Here is a 20833-nt window from a genome sequence, read left to right as displayed (position 1 = left end):
AAAAATGTTCAAGTGCATTTAAGAGGAGGTCTGGCCATGAGGGAAGAGCTGACTGGAAGCCACACCATCTCCTGCAAACCCCACCAGCAGTGCTGGAGCACACGCTCAGGGCTTTGCTGGACTGTCAAGTACTCAGCTGTGCTTGATCCTGGAGCTCTGTGATTTATGGAGGAGAGCTTGCAAGGCCTCACCTCTTCTAGGCACGTCAGCACACAGCCATGAGCCCAGATAATCTTTGCCTTGCTTCTTACAAGGGCCAAAATTTTTGAAGATGCATCAATGACTCATGCCAACCAAGATACCTGTGCAGAGGTTGGTTTGCACAAATACTTGTGTGCAATCTGCCAAGAAGAGGAGTACTGAATACCTCCTGTCTGAACAGTGGGGTCAGAGGTCTTTGTGGCATGACCACAGTCACCTTCTGCAAATTTGAGCCTGTGGTTACTCACCTGGAACTGGTTTTCCTGCAAACACTTTATTTTAAGTCAGTGGTCACTGGCAATCTCACACCATGGTGTTTTGCTTCTCAGGCATTTGGAAACCAATTACCAGCACCAGGCACTGGGGTCCAGCCAGGCTCAAACCACCCACACACAGGGAGCACATCTGAGTATGGACAGATGTACCACAGAAGCAGAGATTTTCCATACAGATATTACCTTTCATCTTTCACAAGTAATTTGTCAGCCATTCTATTTTTGGCTCAACGATGTTTGAAGAGAGAAAGCATACCAGACTTGTGACTCTGACCTTTGTTAAACATCAATCTCTTTGTTTCCAGAGGTATCTAGAAGCTGGCTCTGGAGAGTGTTACCACGGGGAACTCCTTTTCCCTCCCCCTTATTTACACAAAACACAGCCTGCAGGCTGAGTGCTGCTCTTCCCAACCCCTGGTACATTACATTTTCACTCTGATCCGGGGAACTTGTTGCTCCCTCTGAGTTCAAGGATCCTTTTGAGTCCTCCCGCTTCATTGCATGGCCATTTGGAAGGGCTGCTCCACAGGCTGAAAAAAAAAACCCAGACCCCACAGTTAAGCCCTTTGCACTTTCAGCACAGGCAGCACAGATGGGGCTTGCCATGAAAATCTGGAAAGGACAGTTAGGGTGACAGCACATCTGGGAAAAAATATACAGAGTCTGTAAGGTATTTAGGAGATGACTGTTTCAGGTTTTGGGTAATGGGTTTTGAGTGCTTCAGGATGGTAAAAGCTGTATAAAAATAAATGGGAAATTTAGAATTTAGAAAAATTAATTTACCTGGATCTTTGTCTGCAATCAGGCTGGATCTGCTTGAGGGGGATGGAAAACTGCATATGAATTCATCCCTGGATGCCTGTAAAGCAATATAAGGTTTTGTGACCAATCAAAGATAACACCTATTCTCTTACAGAAGGGAACAATGCAATACAAAATGGCAGATTAGAGCAGCTTCTAAAAACAACACAGATGAAAACAAAAATTTCCTTACTTCTATAACAAGGAGACAAAGGACTTGTGGAGGAGTACAGAGAATAGCAGAACATATTAAATAAGTCATAGTAGTGTGTTTTCCTTTTTGTTTTTCATAATTTGAGTTGAAATTTTGCATTGTTTTTCCCAGATGTCCTATTTGTTATTCTTTTGCCCCAGCAAGGAGGAAAGCCTAGCCTGCAAAGCAAAGGCCACTTGAGAGCCCCAAACACAACTCTTGGGAAGATGGGCAACTCCCCAGAACAGCTGCTGGAGTCCCAGGCCAAGTCCTGCTCAAGCTTGTTGCTCTTGGAGGGACTCAACTCCCCTCAAGCACTGCACAACCTGTCCAAAAACATGTCAGACATGGAGGCATCCCAGCTTTACTCACAGGGCTGGAGGCAGGGCAGGAGGTCAGTGCCTCGTGGCTGGCCAGGCGCTGCAGGTTCTCCAGGAGCACCCCGAACAGCGGCAGGTACAGCTGGGCAATTTTTGCCTGCTGGTTCTGAAAGCAGGCACAGAGAAGAATCCCAGTAAGAGCCCAGGTTCCCAATGGAGTGAAAAAAGGGGAACTCTTGAGCCAAAACACGTCACATATATATATGTATTGGTATTTACACACTGTATGTGGTGTTCAAGAACATGAGCTGGTTTGGCTTCTCATCTCCACTTCTAGAGCTGCCAGAGAGGTTTTACCCTTCCAGCAACAAGCCTGGGCCACTCGGGGGTTTTGGAAGCTAAATAACACTCCCAGTCACACAGGATGTGTAAAAAACTAAATCCTGGATTTCCTAACTCTTTAACTGGCACTTGACTTGCATAATTTGATTTTTAAGTGCAACACCCAAGAAAACATTTGCTCCATGCCTTGTGTTGCTATTGCTTCCAGTCAGAAATTCTCCATAGCAAATGCTTCTAATGAAAACAGTTTGTAGGAACAGATTAATTTGCATTAACTGGTACAGATAAAAAATGATTGGGTTGACATTGTCTAAATGGAAGACTCTTACATCCAATTCTTTTTTGTTAAACATAATCATTCTGGATTTGGCTGAAAAGTTAAAAAATAAAAAAAATTAAGGCTTGCAAATTGAGTAGAACCATTTAAATAAGAAAGAAATAAATTTTTTTCTTCTGATTCAGTATGACAAAAGAGAAAAGAAATCTTGAAAACCCTCATGGGTTGGCCAAACCTTCTCTCAGCTGTTGATGGAGCTGGGGTCTCCTTGGCTGGAGCAAGGGTGTGCCAGCACATGCTCAGCCTGTCCTGCCCATGGTGTGATTTTTTTGTTTTGCTTTGGAGTCTCTGGACACCAGCTGAGCATCCTGCCCTGGCTCCAGGCAGTTTTCTGGTCACACTGCCCTGAGCACAACAGATACACCAATATCCTGTGGGACAGCAGTAAGAGAGGGGGAGTTTCTGAGGAGTCAGGGGAGTGCTGCACACTGAGGGAGCAAACAGCTCCTGAGTTAGTCATGGACCCTCACTGCAGAGAAAAGCAAGCCCACCTCCAGGGCCTTCAGACAGGCAGAGAAGGGAGGAAAGAGGAGCTGGCTCTGGGCTCATGAGAGCCCCTGGCACATTTGGGGCACTCTCTCACCCTTCATGCCAGGAAGCCATCCATGTTCCCGATAACACTCAGGAATGCAGCACACTGGGAGCAATGTGAGGACCAAAATTCTGAAGAGAGGGATGTTTTCAGGCTAGAGCAAGGACAGACAGACTCTGCACAGATAGCTGGGCACTTTGGAGGGCATATGGGTCAGCAGAGAGCAGCACCAAGATAAAACACACCCATTTCCAGCCTCTTTCAGCATCATCACATGCTGAGCCTCTGACCAAAGAAAACTGAGATCCACCCAGAGGAAATCCAGCACCTCATGAGAATCAAGATCCTCTCCTCTGAGTCACTTATCAGTAAAATATGCAGCTGACTCATAACAGAGATCAGTTCTGCTTCCTGATTATAGCATATTAATATAGGACATGAATTTAGGCCCAAGACCAGAACATCACTGATGTCCTAATTTTGTTCAATAACTCCTGGTTAATGACTCTCTCAAGTTCCTTAATGGTTTTGGGGTAATTACCTGATGACTCAGCATGATCAAGAGGGCTGCAGTTAATTCCTAGATGGTTTCTGAGCTATTAGTGTTATTCCATAACTGTCAGTTATTTACAGTGGTTCCCTAAAAAGCAATTAGAATACCTCTGGTGCACACTGCAATATCCAAAACTCTGGTATGCGATTATTTTCTTAAAATTCAACAACATTAAGTTAAAAAGCCAACAAAACAGGCCTGACCTTGTGCTGGTATCTGTTGTCAAAGGCATGCTTGATCAGGAGATTTTTTAAGACGGAGATGGCCGTATATCTGATATCGTAATTGTCCTGCAAGGCAACAGAGGCTTCTCTAAGAAGCATCCCCACGAGGAAGTGATGCCTGCAATACTCATCAGTTAAACTGTACTCAAGATTTGTATCTGAAAGAAACAGTAAGGCAATGGTTAAGGGAAATGTTCCAAGAGTTTGTTCAGAGCAAGATACAACAGTCACGTAAGCCACAAAGTCCTCTAACAGTGTTCACCGCCCTCCTACAGTGCACTGATCTTTGAATAAAGCTGAACTGGCCACATAGAGTTCTCCACCAGCGACCCAAGTCATATCAAAGAACTTGGTGTCTTCCAGTTCAGGCTGTTCATTAATTTCAGCTCTCACTGCTTCAGCAGCACCTCAAGGAAGGATTTCTGCCATGTGATGCTCTGCAAAGCTTCTCTCTCTGGTGAGCAATTTGTAAGTCAGAGAAAAGGGGAAAGACAGCACAACTTACTGCCTGGGTAGCTTTGCTCCTGACTGGGGCTTGTCCTGGAAATCCCAACCACACAGGCAGCAGGGATACCAACCTCCAGCAAGCAGCTGCGAGGGTGGCATGGGCAGTGGAAATGGTGGGTTTACCTGGGCACCCTGCCCTAGCAGTGCTGCTCTGCAGCTCGTTGCACACCCTCCACCAACCTGTGCTCCTTCTCTCGAGGTCAGAGAGCAGAGCAAAAGCAAGCAGTGCTGCTGGGATGAGGGATGCAGATGAGGACATGGCCAAGTGACCAGTCTGCATCCCAGTCTGCACAGCTGGGCAGCTGTGTGGGCCAGGGAGCCAGGCTAGGGCTCCAGGCTGCTGCTTGCCAGAAGATATTGAACACAGCTCCTCAGAAGTTGCACTGACTGCCAAGAGAAAGCCAGCTCAGCACCTCATCCCCTTACTTAACCTAACCTGTGCCCTGCACCTCACACAGATTCAGGTAGATTCTGTGATCAAAGCAGAGACTGCTACCAGGATAAGGCATCACTTCTGCTGAGGAGCCTGGAGAGAGCAGCAGGGAAGAGACAGACACACTGACTGTGCAGGGTGCATGTGCACTGGGGCTGCTGTGAACAGCCTTGTCCTGACACCATTATCTCTGCCAGGCCATTTACCAAATTAGAACCACCTCAGGGATAATCCCAAAGCTTTACCATTAGCAGCAGGTCCAGAAAGCTCTGAGGGGTCAGATATTTACTAAAACAAGGGATATTTCATTTACTTCTGCTTCTGCCACCTGTATTTGTGTGGAACCACTTTGGGACTTGTATGGCTTTACCATGAGGCACAAGCAAACATCCCCTTTCATCCACCAGAATAAATCATACAATTATAAATCCACAGGGCTTTTACATGGGGAATCCCAAACCTCCTCTCCAGTACATGTACTGGCCAGGCTATGGCACCCAAGCCTGGCAATCTTTACTGCAGTTCTGTAGCACAGATGAGCCATTAGGACTCAGAGGGAATGAGCACTCCTGGGGGCTGCTGGAGGCTGCCCTGCCAGCAGTGCCACAGCTCCAGCCACCCACACCTGCACCCAGCCTCAGCCCAGCCCCTTGTAAGCCCCTTCCACCCCGTGCTGAGCAGCTGCAGGACCAGACAGAACACGGGGTGACAGTGAAAGTGTGGAGGTGCCACAGTACAAACACCCTTGGCGTGCACCAAGGACTGGCACGGGCTCCAGCTCTGCTGGCTGCCCTCAGGTTTGAGAACAAGCTCAAACACACTGTGCACTGCTGTGCTCTTGTTCAATTGAAAGCAGAAGGTGACCTGGATCCCCTTCTGGTGGCCACAGGGAGAGCTGGCAGCAGGGCAGTGAGTTCAACCTGTTCTCCTGCATCCCCATTCCCTACAGGACCCCCAATGAGACACACACTTCTGACACTCCTGAGAACAAAGGATTGCATTGCACAATTTGCCTATTTACTGAAACACAGGCAGTTGTCTTCCAGATATTGCTAGTTCCATGTAAACTTAAATATAGGAAATACCAGAAAGACTGACTGCATGCCATTCTGGAACAAAATAATACAAACCTGACAGAAAATCATCTTGTCCTGAGGTTAATGTCCTAACCAGGACATACACTTCCTTGACACCAAACCAAAGTTCATCTAGTTAGAAACCCTCAGGACTAATAAATTATAGCTCTTTAGCCAATCTCTTAAAAAAGAACATACCTTGAACTCTTTGCAGCTTGGGTTTGGAAAATGTCATTGGTAAATTCAGAGGAATGTAGTGCTCATGATTGCAAATAGTTTGAAGAAATTCAAACTTGTATTCAACCAGCAGCTGAGATAAAAAAAGACAAACACAAACTATGTTTTTAGTTTGGCCCATTTTCTTCCAGTTCAATGTACTTGTTGCACAAGGATTGAAGAATCTAATAAATAGCATCTGGTGAAACTCACTAATAACTGGCAAATTCCTGTGTTGCTCTGCCTAAGTGTCAATGCGTACAGGTGTTACTTGGGACTTGTCTTTTTCATCTAGGTTATTAACCGCTCTTTCCTGTCATTCTGCCTTTTTACATAACTTTAAAGAACATCTGGCTACAGGCTCTTAGCCCAGACAAAAAGGTCTCTGCCTCTAAAAGACTCTGCAGGAACAGAGTCTAAAAGGTATCCAAGAGTTGTATAAAATAATCACTACAAAGCTTTGACTGATGTAGATATATACAGCTGCAAACCACTACTGCTTACCTTAGGGTCTTTTGGGCTGAATCCAGAAATGTAATCATTTATCAAGTTAAAAACAAATCCTCTGTCCATAAAGGTCAAACAACGCTGGAGAAAAAATAGCAACATGTGACCAACCATTAAAAGTAAAAGCAATCATTCTAAATGTCCTCCATACTACTGCCCTGCCAGCAGCCAGATTTCATCCTCTGGGTTGCTGCTGACTTTCCAAAACATACGTGATCCTTTTTCTCTGAAATAATTTGGATGAGTTTACTTAAGTCTCCAGTGGACAACAAAAATATTTAAAATGAGAGTATATATATTTCAGGTTCCAAACAGTTGCTAGGAATGCCTGAAAACCCTCAGACACATACAGAGTTACTGTCTCTTTGAAAACAGAAGGTTTCTTTCCTAGGACAGCTTATCCCCTCGAGAGTTTTTACAACTGAAAAAACCAAAGACAAGATAAATTAAGACCACATTTGTTTGCTTGTAGCCATATTCTCACTGCCAATCTCTTTTTTTTTTTTTTTTTTCCCAATCAAATCCTGGGAGAAGGAAAGAAACTGCTGACCTTCAGGAAGTTAGCCAAGCTAAAGTTGACATTCCTGGACTCTTCGGGGATCTCATTGTAGCGGATGGTCACGTGAGGAATGATGGCGAGCAGCAGCGAGTGCAGGGCGTGCTGGTAGGACTCAGGGAACCTCTGGCCTCTGGGCAGCTGAAACCAAGAGCACGTCCCAGCTCAGTGCTGCAAGCCAGCAGCTGGGGACAACTGAGCACAGGCACGAGTTCTTTAGCATTTGGTTTTGTTGCTTCCTAATAAAGCAGTGACCAAAGAATGTATTGGCTGCAACTGCAGTGGGTAGTAACAGAAAAGGAGGCTGCACAAGCCATAAGGACTTCTGGAATTTTTAAATTACAACTGAGAGTGAAAGGAAGGAAAAGGGAAAAGTAAAGTGAAAAATAAAGTGAAGCTGTTCAGCTTGGCAGTGTTTTTTTTTTAACAGACAGTCACACAGCTTTTCAGAAAAGCTTTTGGAGTTTGTGACAGCTCTGTAATATAGCATTGACCAATTCATTTTTACCTTGATTTTGTTTTCTTCCAGTAAGTACATTGCCATGGACTTTGCCAGTGCTTCAAAGAAGAACCACGAGTACTAGAATGAACAAAGAATACTATTACTTTTCTCAGCAGGATTGAACATGACTGATATTCCCCGAGTATGTGGGGAAACACCTGTGTGGGAGGGAAAGCTCACATCCAAAAGGCTTTTTGTAAGCACAGCTGTGCTTGCACAGTTGGCTTGGAATAGATGCCTCTGCTACCCAGAGATGTCTTACCAGTATTAGGGTGGGAATAGATTTAGCCCCTCTGCACCCCAATGCACCCTGCCAAAAACCAGCAGAGTTTGGGGTGCAAGCCCTGCAAAGGCCCAGAGAGGCAGAAACTCATTTTGCCTCCATAAGTCACCCTTCAGGTGTGGCTTGAGGAAAATAGATAAAACTGGCAAAATGAACAGCTTTTGCTGTCTCCTGCCATGGGCCTAAGCAGGGCTTCCCTGCAAGAATTCATCTGTTTTACAGGGAGAACCTCGAGGATGTGGATGCAATGTTGGCCTGCCAGCTTTGCCCTGCAGTGGGTTTACATGGGGCTGAGCGCTGGGCTTCACACCAGAGCCCCTCTTCTCCCCCTCGACCCTGGGCAGCCAGGCACCGCCAGCACCTCACCTTGAGGAGTTTATTGATGGCGAGAAAATCCGCTGACTGCTTCAAGATGGTGGCCATGGAAAGCACCAGGATTTCATGGGTCATCTTGGCCTGCTTGGCACTGGGTTTCTCGGCTCGGAAGACGTACTGGGGTGAGAAGAGCAGGGTCAGCCCAGCCTGCCCCGGCACGGGGCCTCGGGGGCCGCCCCTCACACTGACCTTTATGAAGGAGCGCAGGTAATGGTCCAGACCTTCCTCATGGCACTTGGACACGATGTGCAGAAGAACCCTGGGGGGAAAGGTGGTTTGTGCTCAGCACACCACACGAGAGCAAGTTCCTCAACCTCACAAAAGCTGACACACGCGTATCCCATCCTGCCTGACCTCAAAAGCCTCACCACTGGCACAGCTGCTTTGCAGAGACATCTCCTACAGGCCAGCAGCCCCAACACAGCTCCTGCACCACCCTGGCACAAAGCACTCAGACCAGGTGCCCAAAGCCCCTTCTCCACTCTGTGCTGGCCCAGGAATTTCCCAGACAAGCTGACTTTTAGCACTCAGAACTCCTTGAACAGATGAGACAAAACATTGTCCATCGTTTTTATAATCTGATACCTCCCTGCCTCCCCAGGATTTATTAATTCTGGAAGCCTTCTTTTTTATTTTTCTTTATTTACATCATATGCTCCTTGTTACATGCACTGGATTATTTTGGGTCGTTGCCTTGCAGTGTGGGAAGGTCAAGCAGATGCTGGAGAACATGCCAGCCCTCTGGACTCACTGCCAGGCGGCTGATCAAGGCAGCAAGAGCCTGGTTTCCCCAGCCACTACTGGGGATTTACATTCCACTCCCAGCCAGAGGGAACAACAAGCTATTGCATGTTGTCACAGACCCCACAGGCCAAACCACAAGGAGGAGTTTACAAGTCCCTTATCAGATAAAGTGGGTTTTAAATTCCACTATGACAATCTGATGAGAAAAAGAGATGTTATTAAACAGAAAGATACTGACAAACTGGAAAGCATCAGGACAAACTTTGGTAAAAATCTCTGGAAATGAAGGTGGGAGCTGGTTACCCAACAGGTACCTGTGGTCACCTGTTGCCCTGTCCTTGCCTTCTGGTGCTTCAAACAGAGTGGAATTACAATGCTCCACCAAGGAGAAGTTCTCATGACCCAATATCTGGGCGTCATATAGTGCAGGGCTGTGACTGCAACAGGCACCACATCCCTGGGGACCGGGGTCAGCCTCCAGCCCCCAGTTCCATGGCAGCAGGATGCTCCTGGTACATGGAGGCACGCTCTGTATGGGACCCGAGGGGGGTGACATCCAGCAGCCCCCTGTGCACGGCAGCACCACGGGAGGAAGGTGCATATTTTGCATGTTTCAGCACATCTCTGGGTTCCAGGGGTCGCTGCAGGTGCCAGGCAGGGCAGGTGCTTTGGCTGGAGCTCCCTGCAGCGCTGCCCGGGCTGGTGCTGCCCTCTCGGGGCTGCCAGAGCCTGGAGACTGCACAGCTGGAGCTGCAGCACAGCTGGAGCTGCCACACCAGCCCCAGGGCACCAGGAGCAGTCCTGGCACCAGGGACTGGAGCGCTGGGATGAGACCAGGACACTGCTCCCCACATCTGCTGCCCTCAGCTGGGACACACCTGGGCACTCTGCAGCTGTTTGATAGGACAACTCAGCTCCCAGAGCCACCAAACCCTTTCTCTTTTGAGAAACAAACCAGGAGTATCTTTGAAGTGCCACGTTTTTCCTCACATCCCTCCCAGAAGAGCCCCACAATGCCCCCATGCCACCCACATGATCCAGGGGGAGACAGCAGCAGGGGACAGCACCCTGCAGTGAGAAAGCAGACCCTGCTTTGCACTGCCATTTGTGGCCTTGCATTTGTCACTGGATGGTTCACCCAACACTCACATGGTGCAGTTGACAGCTACTTCATCCTCCTGCGTCACGTTTGTGAGGACTCTAAATAGTTGCATAAGAATTACAGGTAGAAACTGAATCATTACTTGGATCTCCATCGCGTGCAAACACTAAAACAAATGTTCAGAACACAGACACTTTTAGTTCAACATGTTGCAGGTGTTAAACATTTACAGTGCACAGGCATTTCTGTGGCAATGGGACAGGGTTAGCAAAGGCTTCAGGGTGGGGAAATGCTTCAGCCCACTGGAGGACAGGGCAACCTGGACCCACAGCAGGACCTGCTGCCTCCTTCCAGCTGACAGATCCCTGCTGCAAACCTCCAGGGAGCAACATAAATCACTTATGCCAGGTATTAATCCTCCTCTCAGATTGTCCAGACAGCTGTGACTTCATTAGAGGTCACAAGCTAGTATTTGATTTAAAAAGCCCAGAATTTAAGGCTGAAGGTTTGCTCTCAAGTCTTCTCATCACTTGTGATGTTTTTTTGAAGTCCCATTTCCACAAATGCCTTTGGAGCATGAAAAACTGCTGCCCAATGACTTTCAGAGAGACTTTACAAAGAGCAGAGCTTGCTAGTGAAAATGGAGTTTAAAGCACTTAGGGAAGGTCAGGATGGTCTTGTGCATACATTCTTCACCAGACTCACAGAGCTCTTGTACCTGAAGCTCATGATATGAGTCTAGGAAAGATAGCATGTTTCATTTTCAGATTTCAAACCTGCAAATGTAACAGAAGGTTTTAAATGTAGCTATTTAAATTACTGAATTTTTTATTGAGGTGGTGGTGGTTAAGAGTCCCCCACTTGTGGTTAGCACATACCTATCTCCCTGTCTGAAGGCTGCAGTGAAGGTGCTGGGGCTTGGCAGGAGTGAGACCTGGCAAAATGCTCACAACAAATTCTGTGATTTTAGTCCTTGGCTTCAAAATCTGCTATTATTTCTATTTCTTAAAATATTTAAACCTTATGTGACAAACATTAAGTAACCCTGTGGTGATACATCCCCACCACAAGAAGTGGAGCTGTTGCTACAGCACCACTCTCAAAAACAGGCAGTCATGGAAGGAAACAAGGACAGTAAATAGCCAAGAAAAATATTCCTGCAGAAGCCCTTGCTGGACCTGCTCCAAAGCCCTTACTCATGCTGCAGTGATTACCAAAAAGCTGGGTCTAGGTCATAGGTCACCTCTGCTTAAATTTAACGGGCTGATAATCTCACGTATCTTTTTCAGCCTGGAAAAAAAACCTCCTTTTGAATGGGCTTTCAGAAAACAAGGAATGGTGCTACAGTTTAAAGGGCTGAATCAAACCTAGAGCAGTAAGGGAGGAGTGTGTGAGTCCACCCAGAGAGAGCTTTGCCATGAGCATGGCAGAGCAATGCTGACTGCTTGTTTTATCCCTTGTGGAAGGCAGAGGGAAGCAGCACACAGAATATCGTCTGACAAGATAAAATGAATGTAGGGACATGAAAAAAACATTTCATTTAAATACTAGCCCATCTGATAGGATAAAGCAAAAGTAAGGGTACTGCACAATGCACTGGCCCCAGCAAGGGTGTGCTCTCACAGGGCAGGGTTCTGGGTATTTGCTGACAGTCTGTAAAAACACAAATGAAGCCCAGTGACAGGCAGGGTTCACCTTTAGGTATTTAACAAGCTCTCCTGGCACTTCCTTAGCTCCCGCCTGAACCAGCTGGCAGTAGTGGAAGAATTTGTGCAAGTGCATGTCCTGGAAAAGACAAACAAATTCAGTTCAGCAGCCTCAACATCTGTCAGCCCCTACTTTGTTGCTCGCACTTGGAAATCTGGTGACTTACCTGCAGAAGTGGGACATGCCCCCAGCAAACCCCATGTCCCTGCTGCCATCTCCCAGGACTGCTCACTGTTCCAACATACCCATCCACTGCTCAGCCCCTGGCTCCCAACTAACCTCTCATTTAACTCTGAAAAGCATCTGGAAATGTAATTTGGGAGGAAGCATAACTACTATGCTCCTCTCAGTGCTATACAGAATCATTAAATCTCCAAAAACAGAACTAGATGCTGAAAGCCATTTGCCCTGAATGTAAATGTAGCAGATGGCATCCAGCCAAGGGTATTCCCCCAGGAGCAGTGCTGACAGGACTGCTAGAGACTGGACAGCCCTAGAGAATGTGCTGGGGATCTTTGCTACACATCATGTGAAACTTCAGGAAGTCCACCACTGCCATAAGACAGCAGAACACACTAGGACTTGGTAGAACAGCCTGAACTGCTTTCCAAGGGAAACCAAGACTTTTTTCTTGTGTCTGCTGTTGTCAGAGAACTTTTTTTTTTAAAAAAACTTAATAGAAAGTCAAATACTAGTTTGGACTCAACGATCTTAGAGGTCTTTTCAATATTAATGATTCTACAGTTTGGGGAAACCTCTCACATCCACCGGTTCTCTCTTTTGCATCATTGAAGCAGGTCATTTGCTGAAATGTTTCCTTGGTCCTGCCAGTTATAGTGCAACTGGCCAAGGAAACATCAGCCTCTCCCTAGGCTCATTCAGTCACACAATTATCTCATCCCATCCAGGCAAGAAGCAGATCCCAGCCATGCTGCTTCAGAAGTGTCTTAGTGCTGCTTTGCAGACCAGGTACCAGGGCCCTCTTTCCAACACCACCTATGGCTTAGCTGTATTAGACACAATAATCTCTTCCTTTGCATTTGTGCTGGAAGTTTTTAAAGTTTGACTTACCTGGGTGTAAATGGTAGAGTCCAAATGGATTCTGATTTTAAACAGTGGCTTTGCTCCATCCACCCACTTTGCATCCATGCTGGGCTGCTGTGAACAGACAACATCCAAGTGCTTGGTTTCAGACTGTGGTGGGAAGGTGGCTCTGGGCAGCCACCTGCTCAGAAGGTACTGGCTGGGGTGGAAGGAGGGCTGCAACCCCAGCACAAACACCACCTTCACCAGGAAAACATGCACACAGAGGCTCACAGGCTCTTCTCCCGCTCTGTGTCATCTGCAAGCCTAGCCTGCTACAGAAATACCCTCTGCAACCAGCATACCCACAGAAAGTGGAATTAAAGGGGTCTTGTCTCCCACCCCTAAGAATTTTAAGCTTTGGGGGTGCCGTGCAGTAAAGATCTTTACAGCTGAGCAAAGCACCAACGGAAACCCAGAATGTACTGTGAAAACAAAAGCTCAGCTTTCCTCTAACTTTTCCATCCAAGCCCATTCTGGATGGCATCCTACCTTCCGTGAGTCGGCGTCTGCAAGGCCCAGGTAGGCGGGGGGGAGGGAGGAGGACACGGGCAGCTGCCGCTCCAGGGGCACGACGCGCCCGTCCTTCAGCAGCGGCACCCAGGCGAACCCCACTGCGGAGGCAACCACGGCAGCGGGGTCAGCAGCACACACGGGGACATGCTCAGCTCAGAAAGAGCTCTGGCTCACCCCAGCAAGTCCAAACCTGCAGTTGTGCAAGTGGCTTCAGCAAGGGATCAACCACATCAGTGCCATTAAAGCACCTTTTAGCTGGTGAACAAAATTTGGGCACAGCACAACCAGGCGTGGGTGTGAGGGAAAGGAACAGTCCATGAGCCACGGCTGTGACCATGGTGAAGGTCCTTTGAGGCCTGGATGAAGGGAGAGGCTTCCCAACCAGAGGGAGCCAGGTGTGCACATGCCTAGTGTTGGTAATATCAACCGCTAAAACCCTGAACTCACAGCAAATCTTTATTGGTGACTTGCTTGCCTGGCAAAAGTACATTTGTGTAAGTCAAGTCAGGAACATACAGAAAGAGCTGTCAGACCGCAGCAAAAAATTGAGCTTTAATATAAACTAAAAATATGGAGTTTATTCCATTTTTGACCTACAATTTCATATTAGGTTGCTTTTAAAAAACAAAATTCATATAGGCTGGTATGCTAATCACTTTTCTTTTCATATCCCTACATTTGTGTTATCTTGGCCTTTTACAATCCAACAGAAGTAATTTAAGCATTGAACATACCTTGAGTTTCAACGGTGTCTTGTTTTTTCGATGTTGCCTTTGTATTAATTTCACAGCTGACATGATAGAAGGTGAAAAGCAAATGATGCTTTTGATGGAGGTGAATTGGAAGCTCAATTTTAATCTAAAATGATATCATGATAGATCAGACTGTATTTTTAGTTGTGGAGTAATATTTTAGTTCTACTTCATTTCACAAATGTTATGTTGTATGCAGTTACACAAGACACATTCTTACCCATCTTAAATAACTCCTAACATTTTCATCACATTTGCAACATTACTTATTAATGGGAGTGGGTGATTGGAGTGCACAAAGCGTGACAGTAAAGACAGCAGAAAACAAACTGACATTAAAAATTGACAAAGGCTCTGGCTTTGCTGAGCCCTTCTGCAAAGGGCTGGTGATTATCTTTACCCATATTTCACCCAGCCCTGGAAAAAGAGGTATCCTGAAGGGCCCCTTGGCACTGTAGCATCCAGGAAAATCTCTGTTTCCCACGGGTTGCTTTTACCTCATCATAGAACTCAGGGCTCTGGTTGTGATGCAGCACGGCAGCGTAAGCACTTGTGGTCAGCAGAGGGCCCCCGGGTTTGCCATAGATGCACTGCAAACACAAATGAAGAGCTGAATTCAGGCTCCTGCCACCCTAAATCAGCTGGACAAATTAAACCAGTGACCATGAAAATTCAGTGCTTTCCTCCTCCCCTGCTCAGCTTTGCTGGTATAGAATACCAGCAGTGGCCAAACAGCCGCCCCGTTCAAAGGTGACATTAGCTCACCTTTAATGGCCTGGCATCAGCTTCATCTGAATCCCTGAACTCAACACAGACAGCAATATTCCTTGCCTGAAATGGGGGAGAACAGGAGCATGAGCAGCAGCATCACCCTGGCCCACACCAAGCCTGGCTGCAGGTCACTCCGCAGGTCACTCCCCGGGTCACTCCCTGGGTCACTCACCTTTGCAAACACTTTCTGGTTCTCATACTTCAAGTGCAAGGGGTAGACATAGAGGTGGTTTTTGTAGACAGTGAAGGGGTAACAGTATTTTGCAACTTCTGGGACAAGCTCCTCCACTTCAACTGCAATGTCCTCACAGCCCTTCTCAAAAGGTTTTATAGGAATGTAAGAAGCTGTGAAACAATCTGTAAGAGAATAAGAACAGAAAAAATTAGATATACTAGAAAAGCCTTTTGCACAGGAGATTAGCCTACATAACCTGGGACAGAAGGTGCCAAAAGCCCATGGAATGACACTGAACACAGCACAAGTCCTTTCTTTGCCTCAGCTTCTTTAAATGCAAGGTAAAGAATCACACTGACCATGTTTGTAAAGCCCTACAAAGTTATGGGTCAAATATGTCATATGAGATTGGTGCAAAAGCAGGCACCTGGCTTCCTTCAGATTTAGGATGTGATGGCCAAAATGCAAAGAGGATCAAACCCTCAGGTGAATCTCTGCATTTGGACCACATCTCCTCCACAGAATGCATCAGAAAGACTTACAAGTCAGTGGTTGTGCCGAATTACTCATTTCTGATGGCAGCCCTGAAATACTCTTGTTAATGCAACAGCAAAATCCCCTCTAGAAGCATTAACTCCTGAGGCTCAAGCCATCAGCACTTCTGTTAAGATCCAAGATCCTTACTTGTGAATTCCAGTGGGATGTCTTTGATGATGATATTTAACTGGGCTGGAATGACCTGCAGTTTTGTCTTCTCTGGTCTGTGTTAGGGAGAAAGGAACAAGAGTGTGAACCTTGAAAGCTCAGGTGCTGAGCACATCAACAGCATTTTTTGCTATCCTCCAACTATTTTAGAAATTGTCATCTCATGCTTACACTTAACTTCTTAAAAATGTGTGTTAAAATGCCTGCCTAATCCCTGCACCATTCTCTCACACTTACTTCTTATACTCAGCTAAAAGCTTCAGCATATCTTCATTTGAGAGTTTGCCACTGTCTTGCTTGTACAGGGGTGAGAATTTTCCATCAGCATCAAGAGTGCCCTGGGAGTCTTTGAAAACCGGCCTGCAGAAACAAAGAGGTGTGTTTTCTAAATGTTGGTAAATATACAGACACTGAGGTGTGTGACACATCCAAAAGGGGTGTCAAAGTTTCCTCCTGGAGTCAGAGCAGGAGACTGGACTCTGCCCTAGATGAATATCAGCATCTCTGCCCTTGAAAATAATGGGTGTCTGTGTATAATAAGAACATTAAAGCATCTGCACTCTGCTTCTGTGCAAGCACTTTCCTCTGAGACCCACAGAGTAAATGTTCCAGGGATGCAGAGAAACACAGCTCCCTGCACCAGCCCTCTCAGCTCCTTGGCATGCAAAGGCAGCTCTTTACGCAGCAGGAACAAACCTGAAGCCAGTCTAAGTCATGCCACCCGGAGCCCACCATAAGGGAGAGGGTCTACCTGGAAGAGGGCTGAGTGCTGGCTCCCAGGATCCAGCTGCATCCCAAAATCACCATCTCAAAGATGAGCAGCCACCACCACAGGAACACCCAGATCAAGAATACATATTGCCAGCAGTATACCACCAAACTCCAGCCCGATGTGACAGCTTTCTGTGCTCCCATGTCATTCCCAGCACCAAAATGCAATTTAGCACTAGGAGGCAGTAGATGAGCTTGCCTTCCTCTGAGATTTAAGAGCATTAGCACAGACATACTTATCAGTCCCAGTAAAAAAACAGGAAGGGAATGGGATCACTACCTCCAGCCATTCCCAAGAACATTAATTAAAGCAGAGTTTAAGACAGAAAACAAACCCCATCTGATTGCCACTGCCAGGCTGGGAAGTCCTCTGCTCTCATCCTGTCCCTGGCAATGGCTGGTGCCAGGAGGGAATTTCTGCAGTGATTCCCCTGGTAGCATGGGACAGTGTATTTTGTCCCCAGGAATGTTCTGCCCTGACAGCAGTAGCTGCAGGTCAGTAGGAAGGTTACTGCCTTCCCAGCCCTAACACTGTTTACTTTTTAATACTTTTTAATATTTTGTTTCTAATTCTAGATAGAGTATTTCAGGCCAATCCCAATTCTTTGACTTCAGTCACTTGGCCCTTTTCCCAGCTGTGTCCCAGGTCACTGTCAGCAGCAGCAGCAGCTCCCACTGTGGGCAGAGCCCAGCCCCAGGCACTGACCTGGCAGCCCAGCCAAAGGGCATCCGGTACTGCCCCAGACGGCTGCACACCTGCTTGGCCACCTTATGGACCTTCTGGGCAGTCTGCAAAACAGGAGAGAGGCAGGTCAGCGTGTGCCAGGGCTCTGCTGCCCCAGAACAGCGGGGAAGGGTGCTGCAGTCTCCAGGGAGGAGCTTCTCTCTGTGTGCTGCAGGCAGACACAGCTCAGACATCCCTGTCTGCCACTTCACACCACCCACCGTGGTTACTCTGCAAAGCAGCAGCACACGCTGTGGGCAGGCATGTTAAACCTCCCTGGGACTGAACTGTCAGGGTATTAGTGCTCTATTTACCAAAAGCTATTAGTGTATTTTCCAAAACTTTCATTTTATATGGACTTACAAAGCATGCCAAGGGAATGCCATCATTACCAGGTATTTTATAATTGACTTTTCATGAACTACTCTTGACTGACTGCAACAAGGCAGCATCAACTCCACATGGATGCAGAAACTGAAGCTGGTGGCAAACAGTAGGGCCTCTGCCTTGGATATCAGGAAAAATTTTGACACTTAAAGGGTTGTCAGCATTGGAACAGGCTGCCCGGAGAAGTAGTAGAGGTGTTTAAAACACACGTGGATGTGGTGCTTACGGACACAGTTTAGTGGTGGAGTTGACAGCACTGGGTTAATGGTTGGACTTAATGATCTTATAGGGTTTTTCCAAGATAAAGAAATAGATGATTCTGTGCAAACACTTCATTCTGGGGATGAAGTGTCCCACTTTTTCCTGTCAGCCCAGTCCAGGCTTTGGCTTGCTGAAGTGTAATGGAGAAAGGTCTGGCCCCAAATGCTTGCCTCTTTCTAATCCTCTGCCTCTTTACAGAGGAAGGAATCAAGTTTCCCAGGACACCCCAACTGAAGCCAGCCTGGGAACAGTGCAAACAGAATGGACAAAGCCTGTATTTGCCAGCAAGAAACTAAGGAGCATGTGCTACGGAACATGTTTCAACCCACTCTGCTCCCGGCAGGAGCAGACAGCATCACTCAGCTGCCACACCCATGGTCCCAGCCAGTACCTTCCCAGGGTCTGAGTTTTTCATGTAGGGCTCTGCACAGTGGGCAATGCTGCCCTGCAGCACCTTCTCCACTCGGGCCACCAGGAAGATCTCTGTGTGCGGGTTGGTCACGGAGAACACCCCCTGCAACAGAGAGGCAGCAGCTGTCACACAGCAGGACCCCAGACTGCACCACGGGCTCTGGCCTGGTCACCCCACTGCCCCTTCCCACACCCCACACACCCCCTGCCCTGGGCATGGGCCACAGGGGCTCACCATGCTCACCTGAGCATGGCCAGGTCTTGGCAAACTCTCCCTGGTGCTTTGCCCGTCACTGCGAGCCCTGTAAGCCCTGCATGGCAACTTTGATACTGAGCAAAACTCAAGAGAAAAGCTGGCTTCTGGTTACCACACAGTGGACAACAACACACCTCAAAGTCACTGAAAAGCCTCAGCAGTGACACAGAGCGAGGAGGAAGTGAGAACTGACCCGTCTGATGTCGCGCAGGCAGGACTCGGGGACCCCGTGCACCAGGCTCTGGCCAGGACAGTGTCCCTGGCTGCCCTCTGCCCTGGGCTCAGAGCTATCCTGCAGCATGTCCCGGACACAGGGAGGGTTCAGGTCCACGTGGAAGTCAGCAGAAATCTTGCAATTACTTTTCAGGTCGAATAATGCCAAGCTTAGGAAAAAGGGCTCAACCTGGAAATGGTATTGAATACGTGTGTCATAAAACATGCACGGCACAGGCTCAAGAGTATCAACATGCATGGCTTTCCCTGACAAGGAAACTGGGAACCTTCTGCTCCTGTTTGTTTGGTACACCAGCATTTTACAGAACTGTGATACACAATCCATCTTTATTTGCTTTATGAATATACAGATCCATTTTTTCCTACATCTTCTTGCATTTTGATCTGGTCAGTTCGATCAAAGCTATATGAAATATAAAGTATGAAATCCATATGTTTTTTATGTAAGTGGCAAACTATGAAATCAGGAAGAAAAGATGAGCTCAATTTATCAGAGCTGTTTATCATTTTCTAGTAAAAAATCAGCTTAAGAGTGTTTGTGATCACCTGCTAAAGACCACTATATTAATTCTCCAAAGTCCAGTAGCTCTGGATCAACTGTGACACTCAAAAAGTTCCTCAGATGCTATCCCAGGAGGAAAGTTAGCTCTCCCAGCCAGGAGAGCTCAAATACAAGGCTGACACTGCTGAAGAAATGCATGTGCAAAATCTGCAAACTGCTTTGCAGCTACTGACCTTGACAGCACCAGGCAAGTGGCAAATAATTAATGTTATTTCTAATTCAAACATTCTAGTAGGTGTGCATCCATGGAAAGATAAAAATGCAGGACTGAAGATAAAACTGTAGCATGCCCAAGACATTCCAGCATGATTTGGAGGCATTACATCAATGCTGAAATGTGCTGATTAGGTCTCACTCTGGACCTGATTAAGGATGGATAACAAGAATCTTTGCTATTAGCAATGTATCCATCTGCTGGGAGTTACTGAGCCTGGTGTCTCAGAGCTGTGAGCTACCAATACGAAACCATCACAAAAAAGCCTTTTTGGTTCTACCAGGCATCAGACAGGGCAGCATCAGCAGAGATGGGGCAGTGCTGGTGCCTCTGCCCACCCTGCTGCTCTGCACCTCTGCAGAAAGGGCTGACTCCAACCAGAGCAAGCTCAGGATGTGAGAGCTGGGATTTGTTTTGGGAGGAAAGACTGGAGGAGATTGCTCTGTTCAGCCCAGCAGAACAAAGGCTGAGGTGAGATGTGATAGCTGCCTACAGACATCAGAGGCTCAGGAAATACAAGGGTTTTTAGTCTAAGGCACAACTTTGGCACAATAACAAATGCATATAATAAAGTGACTGTGAATAAATTTAGGCTGGGAGTCAGAAGAAGGTTCCAGAACAGGGAAATCCCTTGCCATTAGGGGAAACAAAACACAGCCGTGAGTGGCTTGGAGATGGAGCCTCATCATTTACCAACAGGACTTTCACAGGGATGCAGAATTTGGCAGACACAGTCCCCATTCCCTGTGCCCCTGAACCACAGGCTTCCCAGCAGGCTCAGTTCCTGGCAGGCTGAGGCACACGTCAGCACAGACCCTGTCCCCAAACACATTTTTGGAGTCTGGGCCAGCAGTCACTGCCTGTCCAGGTCCCACTGGTGCTCATGGCAAAATGGGATCGTTTTAACCCCACAGATAAATTTGTCAAGGTATTTTCTTGCTGGTGAGAGGCAAACAGACAAAGCAGGAAAGGCTGGAGTTCCCCTTACGTTGGTGGGTCCTTCTTCTGCCCTGTCACTCAGCTGAGCAAGGAGGTTGAGGGAGAAGTCCTGGCAGCAAACCACGAAGCGCCTGCTGCACTTCTCCTCAAAAGGCTTCACATCTGGCTCCATCCCTGAGAAATCGAGTCTCTAGACAGCAAACAAAAAAATCTGGTCTCATTAAAAAAGAAAACAACCCCCTGAATAATGTTAAGGGATCACATTACTGCCAATACTATCTTTACC

The 20833-nt window shown here is 47.1% G+C and overlaps 1 protein-coding gene across 2 annotated transcripts in view; it reads right to left on the bottom strand.

Moving 5' to 3' along the window:
* Nucleotides 1-20833, bottom strand: part of DOCK11 (dedicator of cytokinesis 11) — a 75388-nt gene that overhangs the window by 26382 nt on the left and 28173 nt on the right. For both annotated transcript variants that reach the window (XM_021548503.3, XM_077786513.1), the window contains exons 11-34: nt 20597-20737; nt 18792-19001; nt 18323-18445; nt 17266-17348; nt 16026-16148; nt 15768-15844; nt 15081-15265; nt 14903-14968; nt 14635-14727; nt 14120-14243; nt 13362-13483; nt 12858-12944; nt 11775-11864; nt 10127-10245; nt 8423-8492; nt 8225-8350; nt 7582-7653; nt 7068-7214; nt 6515-6598; nt 5993-6104; nt 3758-3936; nt 1843-1956; nt 1260-1335; nt 903-1006 (exon numbers count right to left, since the gene is read on the bottom strand). In XM_021548503.3, coding sequence (XP_021404178.1) covers nt 903-1006; nt 1260-1335; nt 1843-1956; nt 3758-3936; nt 5993-6104; nt 6515-6598; nt 7068-7214; nt 7582-7653; nt 8225-8350; nt 8423-8492; nt 10127-10245; nt 11775-11864; nt 12858-12944; nt 13362-13483; nt 14120-14243; nt 14635-14727; nt 14903-14968; nt 15081-15265; nt 15768-15844; nt 16026-16148; nt 17266-17348; nt 18323-18445; nt 18792-19001; nt 20597-20737 — 2727 coding nt within the window. The remainder of the gene's footprint in view (nt 1-902; nt 1007-1259; nt 1336-1842; nt 1957-3757; nt 3937-5992; nt 6105-6514; nt 6599-7067; nt 7215-7581; nt 7654-8224; nt 8351-8422; nt 8493-10126; nt 10246-11774; nt 11865-12857; nt 12945-13361; nt 13484-14119; nt 14244-14634; nt 14728-14902; nt 14969-15080; nt 15266-15767; nt 15845-16025; nt 16149-17265; nt 17349-18322; nt 18446-18791; nt 19002-20596; nt 20738-20833) is intronic.

The sequence above is a fragment of the Lonchura striata genome, chromosome 14 (assembly GCF_046129695.1).
Source record: "Lonchura striata isolate bLonStr1 chromosome 14, bLonStr1.mat, whole genome shotgun sequence".
In the NCBI taxonomy this organism is placed as follows: Eukaryota; Metazoa; Chordata; class Aves; order Passeriformes; family Estrildidae; genus Lonchura; species Lonchura striata.
The sequence above is the reverse complement of the archived record's forward strand: the minus strand, read 5'-3'. Positions and strand labels throughout refer to the sequence as shown.